The 13329-nt window shown below is 30.9% G+C and overlaps 1 protein-coding gene across 2 annotated transcripts in view; it reads right to left on the bottom strand.

Annotated features, from left to right (window-relative positions):
• The window catches only part of LOC139481812 (uncharacterized), a 61119-nt gene extending 48436 nt beyond the window's left edge, over positions 1-12683 (bottom strand). Inside the window, exon 1 of one of the 2 annotated variants that reach the window (XM_071265318.1) lies at positions 12529-12683. In XM_071265318.1, the coding sequence (XP_071121419.1) occupies positions 12529-12626 (98 nt within the window). In that variant the 5' untranslated portion in view covers positions 12627-12683. Of the gene's footprint in view, positions 1-4014; positions 4186-12528 lie in introns of those variants that run through there. The other variant, XM_071265317.1, reaches the window with a different exon arrangement.
• Positions 12684-13329: the final 646 nt, after the last annotated feature.

Raw genomic sequence — 13329 nt, 5'->3', positions numbered from 1 at the left:
GTAGATTTCGAAAAAGAGTAGGCTAATGCCGCTACAAGGGCAGCACTCGCACCCGCAAAGTGGACAGGGATTAATATAAGTTGTAATAACTTGTTTCCCAATCCACAATAAATAAATATGTTTAAACTACGCTCAGTGCACGTTACCGAAATTTTGCAACGGTTCTATGAGAGTTCCAATGGTAGCATGTTGCAAAACCACGTTTTTGAAACTAACAAATGTATCTGCCATATGTACATGTATGTACATGTAACCACAATTATTTCAGTCGATCCCTTATTTGAAGTTCACCCACTTTGAATGAGCCTTAGTATAAGTTTTTATCGTTTTATTGTTTATTCATTTTCGTCTTGATTATGAAATATTTGCCATTGGACGATTAACCCTTAATCAATCACATCTTCCTTTATTCATATTCTATTTGTCATCCAAGTGTGTGTCCATGATGTTAAGTGCAGTTTTATCCATGTATACCTACATTAATATTCATTGTTGTTATTCAGATTGTAAGTAACAATGCTGTAAAATATATTCTTAAGTCATGACAGATTACTATTGATTGCTTTAGGTCCAGTGGCAAATGTTTCATGCTTTTTCAAAACGAGAACACATTAATAATAAGCATAATTTGAACGTTTGTTTTTCAACATTTTTTACTTAAACAATTCGTTGGTGAGCTACTCTACACCCTCTAATGTTAGGACAACGAGTATCGTAGAAAATGGGTGTCACATGTGAAACAGGATATACTTACAATTCCGAAGCATTTGAGATCTACCCGCATTTTAATGGGATCCATTGTTGTTCAGTCTTTAGTTTTCTATGTTGTTCCAAGTTTCAATAATTTTTATTAGTTTTAGTGGAAATGTTTAATTCCATTTTGAAACCAATCAATAAACTACTAACAATAGACATGCAATTACATTCTTTAAAAAAAAAAAAATCGATATACATTGTACATGTATATCTAGGGAGTCAACAAACAGCTACTTATAGATCGAAAAAGTCAAGTGAAAGTTTCATTCACTTGTTATCACAGTTTTATACGCATTATTCTTTATATTTTATCCCTTCATCGTAAGCTTTTCAAAAGATTTAGCACGATAAGTAATACCAAGTTGAGGATGCGATCTATATAATATCTTGGTATAGAGATACATACCATATATATTACATAATACATTTGTACTGGTATAGAAAAGTAAGACATAGGTAATTACGTACAATGTCTGGCTATTTATTTCACGATTTAACCTGCATTTTAGTGATGTTTTTTACGATTTAGTTTGTTTATTGCATACATGTAAGCATGTTGACACAGTTTAACTTTATTTATATTGCACATAAGCTTGCAAATCAAATACAAAACAAAAGAGGGCGAATAGGGGGTCCTATTTTGGTTTAAAAATTAAGTAAATATTAACGTTGATATAATAAATAGGCATGTGCAAAGTCTTAGATGTAAGTTCTTTACATTATGTCATCTGGTTAACACATATATTTTGTTAAACAGGAAACATTTTATGATCGAATACATGTTAAAATAACGTCTCCTTATCTCTAATGCTAGTAGCCTTTTTTTTATAACTAATATTAAAAAGAAGATGTGGTATGATTGCCAATGAGACAACTCTCCACTATTTACAACTATAGGTACATTTAACTGTACAACCTTCAACAATGAGCAAAGCATATTCAGCTATGAAAGGCTATATGTATTAAGTGCATAAATTCATGGATGAGAAATACCAATTCCGATGTGTGCAGCTTGTCCAAAAATTTCCGGACAAGTTGAATGTTCCAATTATATGTCAGATAATTCATTCTGTAGTAGAGCAACCAGGGACAAGACATTTCCACATCCCCGTTATCACAAAGACAAGCCCCTATGGTTAGTTATTTAATTGATTTATACATGATTTGAACAAAACTATGGACACAGACAGAAACCCCTTACAAGTGTAAATTTAGATTCATTGAAATTGATATAAAACTATGGAAGAAAACAGAAACCCCTTACACGTTAGCCTTTCCTTTCATGTCATAGACGTAGTTATAATGTTTTCTAGTCACTTTTCTCCATAAACGTTAATTTATTTTAGCAGTTGTAAAATAGTCGATTCTTGGAAACCACTAGTTTTTAAGGTGCGCTCGGTTGATGAGTCCCAGACAATCGGAATGCAAAGAAACTACTGGAAGTTCATTAAAACAAGACGGGTTTGTGTTCAGAAAGCTTTTCAAAAATACGAAATATTAGTTGAAGACATAATTCAAATTGCTAGAGAAGGGAACTGAAAGTTACAGATACAATAATATTTAGCTTTGAATGAAATGTAAACTTCAAGCTGATAATCAGTTCAGTCAAATTTGTATATTAGTAAATATAAAAAAGAATCTGTGCTATGATTGACAATGAGACAACACTCCACAAGAGACCAAATGACACAAACATCAACATCTATAGATTAGGCTTAATTAATGTACAAAAAATGAAAGAAAAACAAATATGCAACACAGCAACAAACGACAACCACTGAATTACATGCTCCAGACTTGGAACAGGAACATACATGCAGAATGTGGGGCGGTTAAACATTGTAGTGATATCCTAACACCCCTCCCTTTACATGAGAGACCATAAAAAATCATTGGTTCATAATCAATATGTTTGTAAGGGGATTCTAAGAAAAGTCATTGTTTGTCTGACTGAAAGGTCAATAACTACAGCCTACGGACAAGTGAAGCCAGTTGCAATTAAGTCTTGCAACTCGAAAATGCGATTTAGTTTTAATTACTCATTATTATCTCATGTATTCGTAGATATTGTTATAAATAAAGTAAAATAAAATGAAAAGTCATAAAACAATAAACAACACATTTTCGTACAGTGAATTTGAAGTGTTATTTTGTTTCCATCGATGATTATAAATTACATTATGGATATGACGATAAGGCAACGAACGGAACTTGTAAACTCTTGAATCGTCAAACGTTAAGCTTGTTCTTGGCTGACTACTACACTTTGTTCATAGTTTGAGAGAAGCGTAAAGCAAGCGGATTTAAGTTTACGTCAAACTTCTGAAAGTCCGGAGAAATACGTTGTGCGCGCACTTAAATCAATATCATCTTTTTTATTAGATAGTTCTGCAAGGTACTACTAGACGTGCTAATGGACCGTTAGTATTGTCCGATTAGAGACAAATTCAAAAGCAAAAATCAAAAATCAAAAACAAAACATTAATCCATACGCACCACATAATGTATATTATATGGAATACACTTAATCAGGTTCAGCTGAAAATATACGTATAACGTACATAGATATAAGAAAATATGGTATGAGTGCCAATGAGACACCATTTCATCCAAGTCACAATTAAAAAAAAAGTAAACCATTATAGGTCAAGGTACGGTCTTCAACACGGAATCTAGGCTCACATCGAATAGCAAGCTATAAAGGGCATAACAAATTCCTAGTGTAAAACCATTCAAACGGGAAAACAAACGGTACCCGTATGATCTATATAAAACATGAGAACCGAGATAGAATGTAAAGTACTGAATACAAATGTGTTTGTAATCGTAAAGACTAACAAGAGACACTGACTTCGAAAGCCACAATGGCCGTGTTATGTCAATTTTTTTTTGATAGAGTTGCAATCTTAATTTTACTACACCCTTTTTTGAATAAACTTTCCAGTCACTGACAAATAACAAAGAAAACCTTAAAATAAAAGACATTGATTAGGTTGATATCTTGTTATTACTTATCTGCACATACGTCATTAATGGCCGTCAATAATTTTGGAAAATGGTGTTAAAAAATTATTGCGTATATCGATTAAGCGGTAAATGTTAACAATTTCAACTATGGAATGGCATACATGTGCTCCTATAAATATTCCCATGTTGGTATCCATTTATTATATTATAATGAAATATGTATTGACACTTGCCAAGAGTGACACTTAAAACACGTACAAACTGTAGCTAATTATGCGTTGCTATGCTTACCGATACCACTTGCTTTTTCTTTGGAGTTTAGATTTCCTATGCTCGTCAAACTTAGTCACAAGACTTGTATCACCAAAAATGTTCTTTTCCATGTCTGCAAGACTCTTCGTACTCGGACTATAGACCATTTTCTTTTTTCCATTTCTAGTTTCTTTTGCAGTACCCATTTTTAAGGACGCGCACTTTAGAAATTTTGAAGTAAAGGGGTGATGTTAATTACTTTATATATAACGATTGAACAATACTTCAATAAATTAAACTTAATCCTGTTTATTTAATATAAGTAAATATCTACTAAATTTATTGCACTCGAAGCTTTCCGGTTCGAATTAAGGTGAATAAAAATTCGAAGTCGTTAAAAATTATATTGATTTAACGTAAAATTAATCAAATAATTGTAACCACAAAAAGGTTTTATCTTTTAGTTAAGTTCTCTTCAAAAGTGTTTTCTCCGTCAAAAATAATAAAACTGGCATTCAGAGACAATACTAACAACTTAAACTTGTTACCACAGACATTTTCTATGGAAAACATTTTTATTGTAAAGTTAATTTGTATGTGTTTTCTTGGTTTGAAATAATTAAAATGGCAACGAAAGATAAGATTTACTGCTTTAAGATTGATTAGACTATCACGAGGTTGTATTATATGTAAATGTACACCAATGATTATATTAAAATGTTATTAAATTCTAAAAAAAACATTTTTATCAAGAAGCACTTATGAAACATATACATGTTCATATTTGAACTTAAATTAGTACGTGTTTCAAGTTTTGTTGTATTTCTGTTTCGTTTATGAAGAACATGTCTTGTATACACATTTTTTTAATCGAGTTTTCTTACTACATCAAGTCATGTATTAAAGGAATCTCGTGTTCAAACTCACAGGAACCAATTGTCAACAACAGAGCATAACATACAGTACGTTTGCGAAGTCTCTAGCAGTATGGAAATGAGATATCTGGTTCTTTACTAAACATTTGTAATTATTATGTGTATACACAAACACATTTTGCCTGGAAAAATGAATATTGCTGTCTTAAACTATCAAAACATTTCGAGAAAGTCAGAACTATTTTCACCATGGATCAACAATGCTTTCAACAAAGTTTTCATTTGCTACTGTAACAGGTCTTCTAACTAATTGCAAAATTTGTAATTCTTGAATCCCCGTAGTATTTTTTTTCTCTTATATCTTTATTCTCATAAAGCCAATGCATTACATCAGTACAGTGATAAAAACAATAACTATTTACAATATATACAAACCAAGGAAAGAGGTTACAGAAGTCACTAGCCAGGAGGACAAACACAAGTATTAATATATTTTTTATAAATAAACAAAGTTTCTTTTCAAATTAGTTGATGTTTAATGTAGAGGAGACAATACATACTGTTATCCAAGATGACAATATATATTAGTTTGACCTCTTTTTTCATCTCTCGTAGACTTTTATTTTTTTAAAGCTCCGACTATGCAAAGAAGTGTAAAGGTACTCTATTAGTTAAGTAAACTTATTGTTTTCTGCATAATATTACATATTTACAGTACATTAATAGTCCCTGTTATCAATAATATAGTATAGCAACAGCAATAGCAACTAGCGCAATGAAGCGTTGAGCTGTAATATTTCCTTGAAATGATGTCATGACTTTTGAGTTGTGATGCCATATTCTAGGATTTTTGATTAAAAGGGAGATCACCAGAGACTAGATAACAATAGCTTTTGTAAGCTGGCAATATACATCTAAATGATCATTTTAACACCTAGGAGCCTCTATTTTTTTTAATCATCGACTCTCTTAATGTTTTAAGTGTGTATGGTAGTATTTTACCATTAGGATATAAACATTTAAAATGTTTAGTCACTGTAAATATAACACACATGTTTGTGTTCAACTAGTTTGTTCCTGGTTTTCTAACTTTTTGATATATATGTCATGCCAAGCATCTTACCATACCTACTTTACATGTACATTCACGAAAAACAATTACAATTATATAATTCGAATTATTTTTTTGAAGCACGTTTTAATACCAGTGTACACTGGTTGTGTTGCAATCAGGGGGTTGTACTTGAATAAAAATCTAACAAATCATCGAAAATGTCATTTGTTTATCAATTTAAATGGAAAGTTAAATAAAAGTCGAGAATAAAGTGCCATATAGGTATCAAAATATTGACAAAGGAGAAGCCTACCTGTCAGATATATTTATGTCCATTGTCTACGATATATAGATACAGAAAACGATTTATTAAGGTTAACTCTTTAAGTTATTGTATAATTTTAAACTGAGAAATGTTTTTTAAGTAGGTAAATTTACTAACAAAAAATAGTCAACTCATTTGCATATCATCGGTATGTAAATGATAATATTTCGTAAATGAGAAATATTTTGCAGATAATACAATACATGTTGTCTGTGTCTGCCAAATATAGTATCCAAGGTATTTTTCATGCAATGTCTCTTGCATGTCTTATTACTTTTCTTTACACTATGAAGTTTGCTTTAGGATGCAATATAGTGTTATAAAAATATTTTTATCAGGAAAGCACTTATGAAACATATACATGTTCATATTTGAACTTAAATTAGAACGTGTTTCAAGTTTTGTTGTATTTCTGTTTCCTTTATGAAGAACATGTGTTGTATACACATATTTTAAATCGAGTTTTCTTACTACATCTTTTTTTTTCAAATTATTTGATGTTCAATGTAGAGGAGACAATACATACTGTTATCCAAGATGACAATATATATTAGTTTGATCTCTGTTTTTTTCATCTCTCGTAGACTTTTACTCTTTTTTTTTTAAAGCTCTGAGAGTGGGGGCGACTATGCAAAGAAGTGTAAAGGTACTCTATTAGTTAACTAAACATATTGTTTTCTGCATAATATTACATATTTACAGCGTATTAATAGTTCCGGTTTTCAATAATATAGTATAGCAACAGCAATAGCAACTAGCGCAATGAAGCGTTGAGCTGTTATATTTCCTTGAAATGATGTCATGAATTTTGAGTTGTGATGCCATATTCTAGGATTTTTGATAAAAAGGGAGATCACCAGAGACTAGATAACAATAGCTTTTGTAAGCTGGCAATATACATCTAAATGATCGTTTTAACACCTAGGAGCCTCTATTTTTTTTATCATCGACTCTCTTAATGTTTTAAGTGTGTATAGTAGTACTTCACCATTAGGATATAAACATTTAAGATGTTTAGTCACTGTAAATATGACAAACATGTTTGTGTTCAACTAGTTTGTTCTGATTTTCTAGCTCTGACTTTTTGATATTATATCATGTCAAGCATCTTACCATACCTACTTTACATGTCCGTTCATGAAAAACAATTACAAAAATATCTGTACATGTTTACGATTTTATAGTACATAATATAATTACATAATTCGAATTATTTTTTAGAAGCACGTTTTAAGACTAGTTACAAAACACTGATTTTGTTGCAATCAGGGGAATGGACTTGAATGTAAATTTAACAAATCATCGAAAATGTCATTTGTTTATCAAATTAAATGGAAAGTTAAATAAAAGTCGAGAATAAAGTGCCATATAGGTATCAAAATATTGACAAAGGAGAAGCCTACCTGTCAGATATATTTATGTCTATTGTCTACAAAATATAGATACAGAAAACGACTTGATCAATCCAACGGAAGGTTAACTCTTTAAGTTATTATATAAACTTAGAAGTGTTCGATTTTTCAAAATGTGCTACTGACAAAAGTACTCAATGAAATTAAAATAAAAAAAGTAAACAACAATTTAAATGCGATTTAATTATATGGCTGTTCGGGATGTATGAATACCTAGCCACGTCCGTTAACTAAGATTCAATTATAGACTGTTTTGGAGGTATACATACCCAGCTGCATCCGTTAATTTATGTAACATAGTCTGTGAGCTATATGTATACCCAGCCACGTCCGTAAATTAAGATACCATACACTGTGTGGGATGTCTATATACCCTGCCACGTCAGTTATTTAAGATACCACATACTGTTTGGGATATATAGATATCCTACAACGTCAGTAATTAATCAAGATACCATAAACTGTTTGGGATATATAAATACCCAGCCACTTCAGTAAATTAAGATACCATAGACTGTTTGTGATGTATATATACCCTGCCACTTCCGCTAAATAGGATACATGTACCATATAATATGTGGGATGTATAAATAATCTACCACGTCATTTAATTCAGATACTATAAACTGTATTGGGTATATTCATGTAAATACCCAGTCATTTCAGTTATTTAAGATACCATAGACTATTTGGGATGTCTGAATATTCTCCCACATCTGGTAATTAAGATACCATAAACTGTGTGGGATGTATATATACCCTGCCACGTCAGTTAATTAAGATACCATAGACTGTTTGGGATATATAAATATCCAGCCACCTCCGTAAATTAAGATACCATAGACTGTTTGTGATGTATATTATACCCTGCAACTTCCGCTAATTAGGATACATATATCATATAATATGTGGGATGTATAAATACCCTACCACGTCAGTTAATTAAGATTCCATAAACTGTTTGGGATATGTACAAGTAAATACCCAGCCACGTCAGTTATAATTAAGATACCATATGCTGTGTGGCATATGACTGAATATTCTCCCACATCCGTTTATTAAGATACCATAGAAATAACCTCTCTGTTTCTTCTCTTTCAATGAATACAACATGTATGTGATCAATTACAATGCAACATATTCCCACTAAATTAATTTACAGTTTAATTTATTCTCATCCTGAATATCCAGTAACTAGTTGCCATTGGACATTTGACAAACAGAAATAAAATGAAATCAATTTTTCTAATGAGTCTTATGTAGACGAAACGCGCGTCTGGCGTACTAAATTATAATCCTGGTACCTTTATTAACTATTTACAAACTAATATCAGAAAAAAAGTCTTTTAGAAGAAAATCAAAGTTCGATTTTAGCAAATTCCGAATATCCAAGAATCAGTTGTCGCTGGAAATTCGGCAAACCCAACTATGACATCAATGCTAAAAAAGTTTAAACACACTGGCGGATCTAAAAAAGTTCGTAATTGGGGGCCCACTGACTGCCTAAGAGAGGGCCCGCTCCAGTCAGCCTTCAGTGATTTCCTATATGAGCAACCTTATTTTTCCCCAAAAGAGGGGCCCAGCCCCCTGCCCCCCACCTAAATCCACCTCTGAAACAAATAAGATAATGTCTACGCCGGGTGTCAGTCATAGATTGATTATAAACAAACATGTACATGAATGAACATTTGCACTTAAATATCAAAATTGTTTATACAGCAGATCTACTTTTTTTTTCAGGTTGCACTGATTCAAATTTGGATTTTATTGATATTTATGAAAATATATTAATATATCATTTAAAATTTTAACTAGTTTAGACTGTTTTCGTGTATTCATAGATTTTGCTGATTTTGTAAAATAGATATAAGAAGATATGAGTGCCAATGAGACAGTTATTCACAAGTCACAATTTGAAGAAGTAAACCATCATAGATCAAAGTACGGTCTTCAACACGGAGCCTTGGCTCAAATCGAACACCAAGCTATAAATGGACAAGTGTCAAACCTTTCAAACGAGAAAACCAAAGGTCAAATCTATATTAAAAACGGGATGCATGTATGGAAGAAACATGGTTGTCGATGCTTTTTATTGTATTTGTATGCAAGGTTTCTGTTATAAAATCATCAGGTTTGCTTTTGCTTTACAAGCAAATAAAAATTTCACTTGTTTAATATGCTCACATTTTAATTTAAAGCAACTAAAATTTGACTTTTCTCATCATTTACGAGTTTTAACATATTCCTCAAGGACTGGATAGGGTATACAACATAAAGTCATCATTTCTTCTTCAATACACGAACGATACAATAGTTCATATTAAATATGGTCGTTTTAGTAAATCGATAAAGTGACTGTTGTTGTCTGCTCTTTAAAACTGTCTAATGTTATAATAATTGAAAAAGCGCTCGCCGCGATATCGCATTTTAGGCTGATTGGGCGGAAGGCAATTCAGATTAATTAATCAATCTAAGCCTATGAGCGGAAACATGGAAACAGAACAATAAATCTTTTAAGTTCCAATCGATCACAAATCTCTTTCATGATTAGACGTCTCATATTCGTGTTTCAAATGTACCATTCATTTAAGAATTGAAGAATGATCCCGATTTGACAATTTCGCTGAAATTTGCATTTTGAATTTTGAATTAAGAAAATGTAATTTCTTAAATTTAATAGTTATTTCTTATAAAATATAACAAAAGGTGTCAGTGCAATATGAAGATTAGTGAACATTCGAATTCATTTTTTGTCCTCTGAATGAGTCGGGACAATTTCTCACAAAAATTACAAAAATACGCTTCATATATTTTATTTTGTTTTATACAACTATATATATATATATAGCTAATGTGTAGCAAGCATTACGTTTAAAAATTGACGAAGTCCGTGCTATATGTATGATAAATATTGGTAACAAGATATTGCAAAATTGCGGGAAATCGTATCAACCAACTTTGCTACACAACGTGGCATACTCCGTCAACAGAACTGATGCGAAGGTTGTCAAACTAATTCTATGATTTTTGATTCGCAAGTATGCTGAAATTTTCTTATTATAATAGAGTACTTCATCTTCATATTTTACTTAATTAAGCATTTCTAAGACTCCTTATGTTAAAAGAAAACCGAGATTTAGGTCCGATCATACTTTTGTTTTGTGATGTTTTGTGATATTATTTCTAATCAGAAATTTGAATTAAGTACGAAATTAAACGAAATTCTTAGTTTTTCGAAAAAGGAGTAGGTCCAGTAAGACCCCTTTTCGGCCCCAAAATATAGCAGTTTTATAAAATTGTTAAAATATAAACTTTTAGTTATTTATTGGATAGCAGAATGGTTCTGCTACATAAATATGGACTGTTTTTGACAATACAATGCACATGTATTGGGTACTAGCACCAATAAGTCATGCTAAATTACTGAAATCTTCACAATTCCAGCATTTTAGTTAAATTTCAGATGGTTTCCGTGTTAAACGAAAGTGGCCGCATTCGTGTTCATCCAAAATATTGAAATGGAAGTTGTATTTGATGATAATACATAACATATATAAAGATTGAGGATGAACACGGATGCGGCCACTTTCGTTTTTGACAAAAACCATCTGAAAAGTGACATTTTTCGCATATTTGGTAGATTTTTCATATTTGAGCTTGAATCGGAGCGGTTTTAATGACTAAATAAGTTAAAATATTTCACATAAATTAATTGAATCATATGAAATAGACACTTAAGTGTTTAAAAAGTGGTCAAAATCTTTCGTCAGATGAAACTGAAATTTGAGGCCAAAATCGGTCCTTACCGACCCTACTCCTTTAAAGTTTTGTAAACAGGAAATTTATAAAAATGACCACATTATAGATATTCATGTCAATACCGAAGTGTTGATTACTGGGCTGGTGATACATGTACCCTCGGGGACGAAACTTCCACCACCAGTGGCATCGACCCAGTAAAATATGTAATACCGAATGAAATAGTAATTTGAGTTTTCACAATCTAAACATTTAGAAAATTATTGAGATATCTGAATACTTAAGCAACTTATAAGTGATCAAATTAACGAAAGTTCCTACTATTTAATTCAATTTTTTTAAGTAGAAATAATATCACAAAACATCGCAATACAAAAGTATGCTACCTAAATCACGGTTTTTCTTTTAGTATAAAAGTCAAAAAATGCATACATGTAGTTAAGTAAAATAGGAAGATGAACTTCTCTATAACAATAGGAAAACTTCATCAGCATACTGGTGAATTCCGAATAGTTGACTTCGTTTTACAATAATCACATTACCGCATTACTCTGTTTACTGAGGTTGTCATATTAGAATATTGTATAACAAAGTAGTAACGATTTCTCTCAAATTTATAATATTTTATAACCAAAACGTATCGATCACGAAAAAAGTAAGCACTTCGTCATTTTCAAACGTAATATCTGCTTATTTTTTTCTTCACACAAAACAAAATGATTATTCAGATAAACTAGCATTCAATGTTGAAAGTGGAATGAATCTGCTGTCTTTGAGAATATATTCTTTATAGAAAAAATTGTAATATTAAATTTTAATTTTCACAATCTAAATAATTTGTAAATTATAAAATAATAACAAGATTAACGCGAAAAATAATTCATGGTACATGTATTGGTATTCAATTATATTTTGATATAAATATGTATTTCAGTTCCAATTTTAGTTTTAAAACATATTTTTTGAATTTAAAAAAACATTCAGAGGTTTCACACCACCAAGCTGCAGTTTCTTTGTGTCCTAAACTTGTTCCAATTTAAATTTGAAGCAAACCATTTCAAATATGCCGAAATTTGGCCTTTTCCACAGAAACTATATTCGAAAATTATGTTGTTAAATATCGACTACCTTTTACTTTTCTTCCGTTTAATTTTTTCATCCACAGGTTTCTCCGTTAACTGAGTGGATAATCCGTTTTCACTTTTTTCGCCTGTCATGTTTGACATTAGCTTACTAAATGAATAGGAGATGGACCACAAGACCGAATTATATTTAAGTACCCATTGTTTCCAAATGGAACAGTATTTAAAGGCCCGTAAATTTTACTACTGTATTATCCAGAAGCGCTTCCAACATTTTACAGTTTTTAGAATTGCATCCTGTTCAAATAAAATTTGATTTTATTGTTATGAAATACGATATACTTATAACCCAATAAAATAATATAATATGATGTACTGTAGTCTAATTATATACTATAACATCAGTGCTAATCAAGGATATATTGTATAATGTGAGGTTTTCACTTCATTTTACTTTCTTTTACTACATCGGTGTGTTACGTACCAGCCATTTTACCATTAACCTGAATAATGTGTAAAAAATGCAGTTAATAGTATTGAAATAGTCAATACAAGTACCTATGCTTGCATTCGTAAAAATTGTGCATAGCTAAATGAGATTTTTATAATAAAAAAATAAAACAGAAAACATACGGGGAACAACTCTTTATCATCAATGATGTTGATTATCACAAATATGAAATTGTGGATCATGACTTCGGTCATAATTATAATTTAGTGGACAACGCAAATGAATATAATAATGATAATGATAATAATAATAATAATATAATTGATGAATATAGTAAAAAAATACTATATATGTATATATGTACGTCTGAGTCAGTGACAACTCTACAACAGATTT

Source organism: Mytilus edulis, chromosome 7 (assembly GCF_963676685.1).
Source record: "Mytilus edulis chromosome 7, xbMytEdul2.2, whole genome shotgun sequence".
Classification (NCBI taxonomy): domain Eukaryota; kingdom Metazoa; phylum Mollusca; class Bivalvia; order Mytilida; family Mytilidae; genus Mytilus; species Mytilus edulis.
Note: the sequence above shows the minus strand (reverse complement) of the source record. Positions and strands in the feature narration are given on the sequence as shown.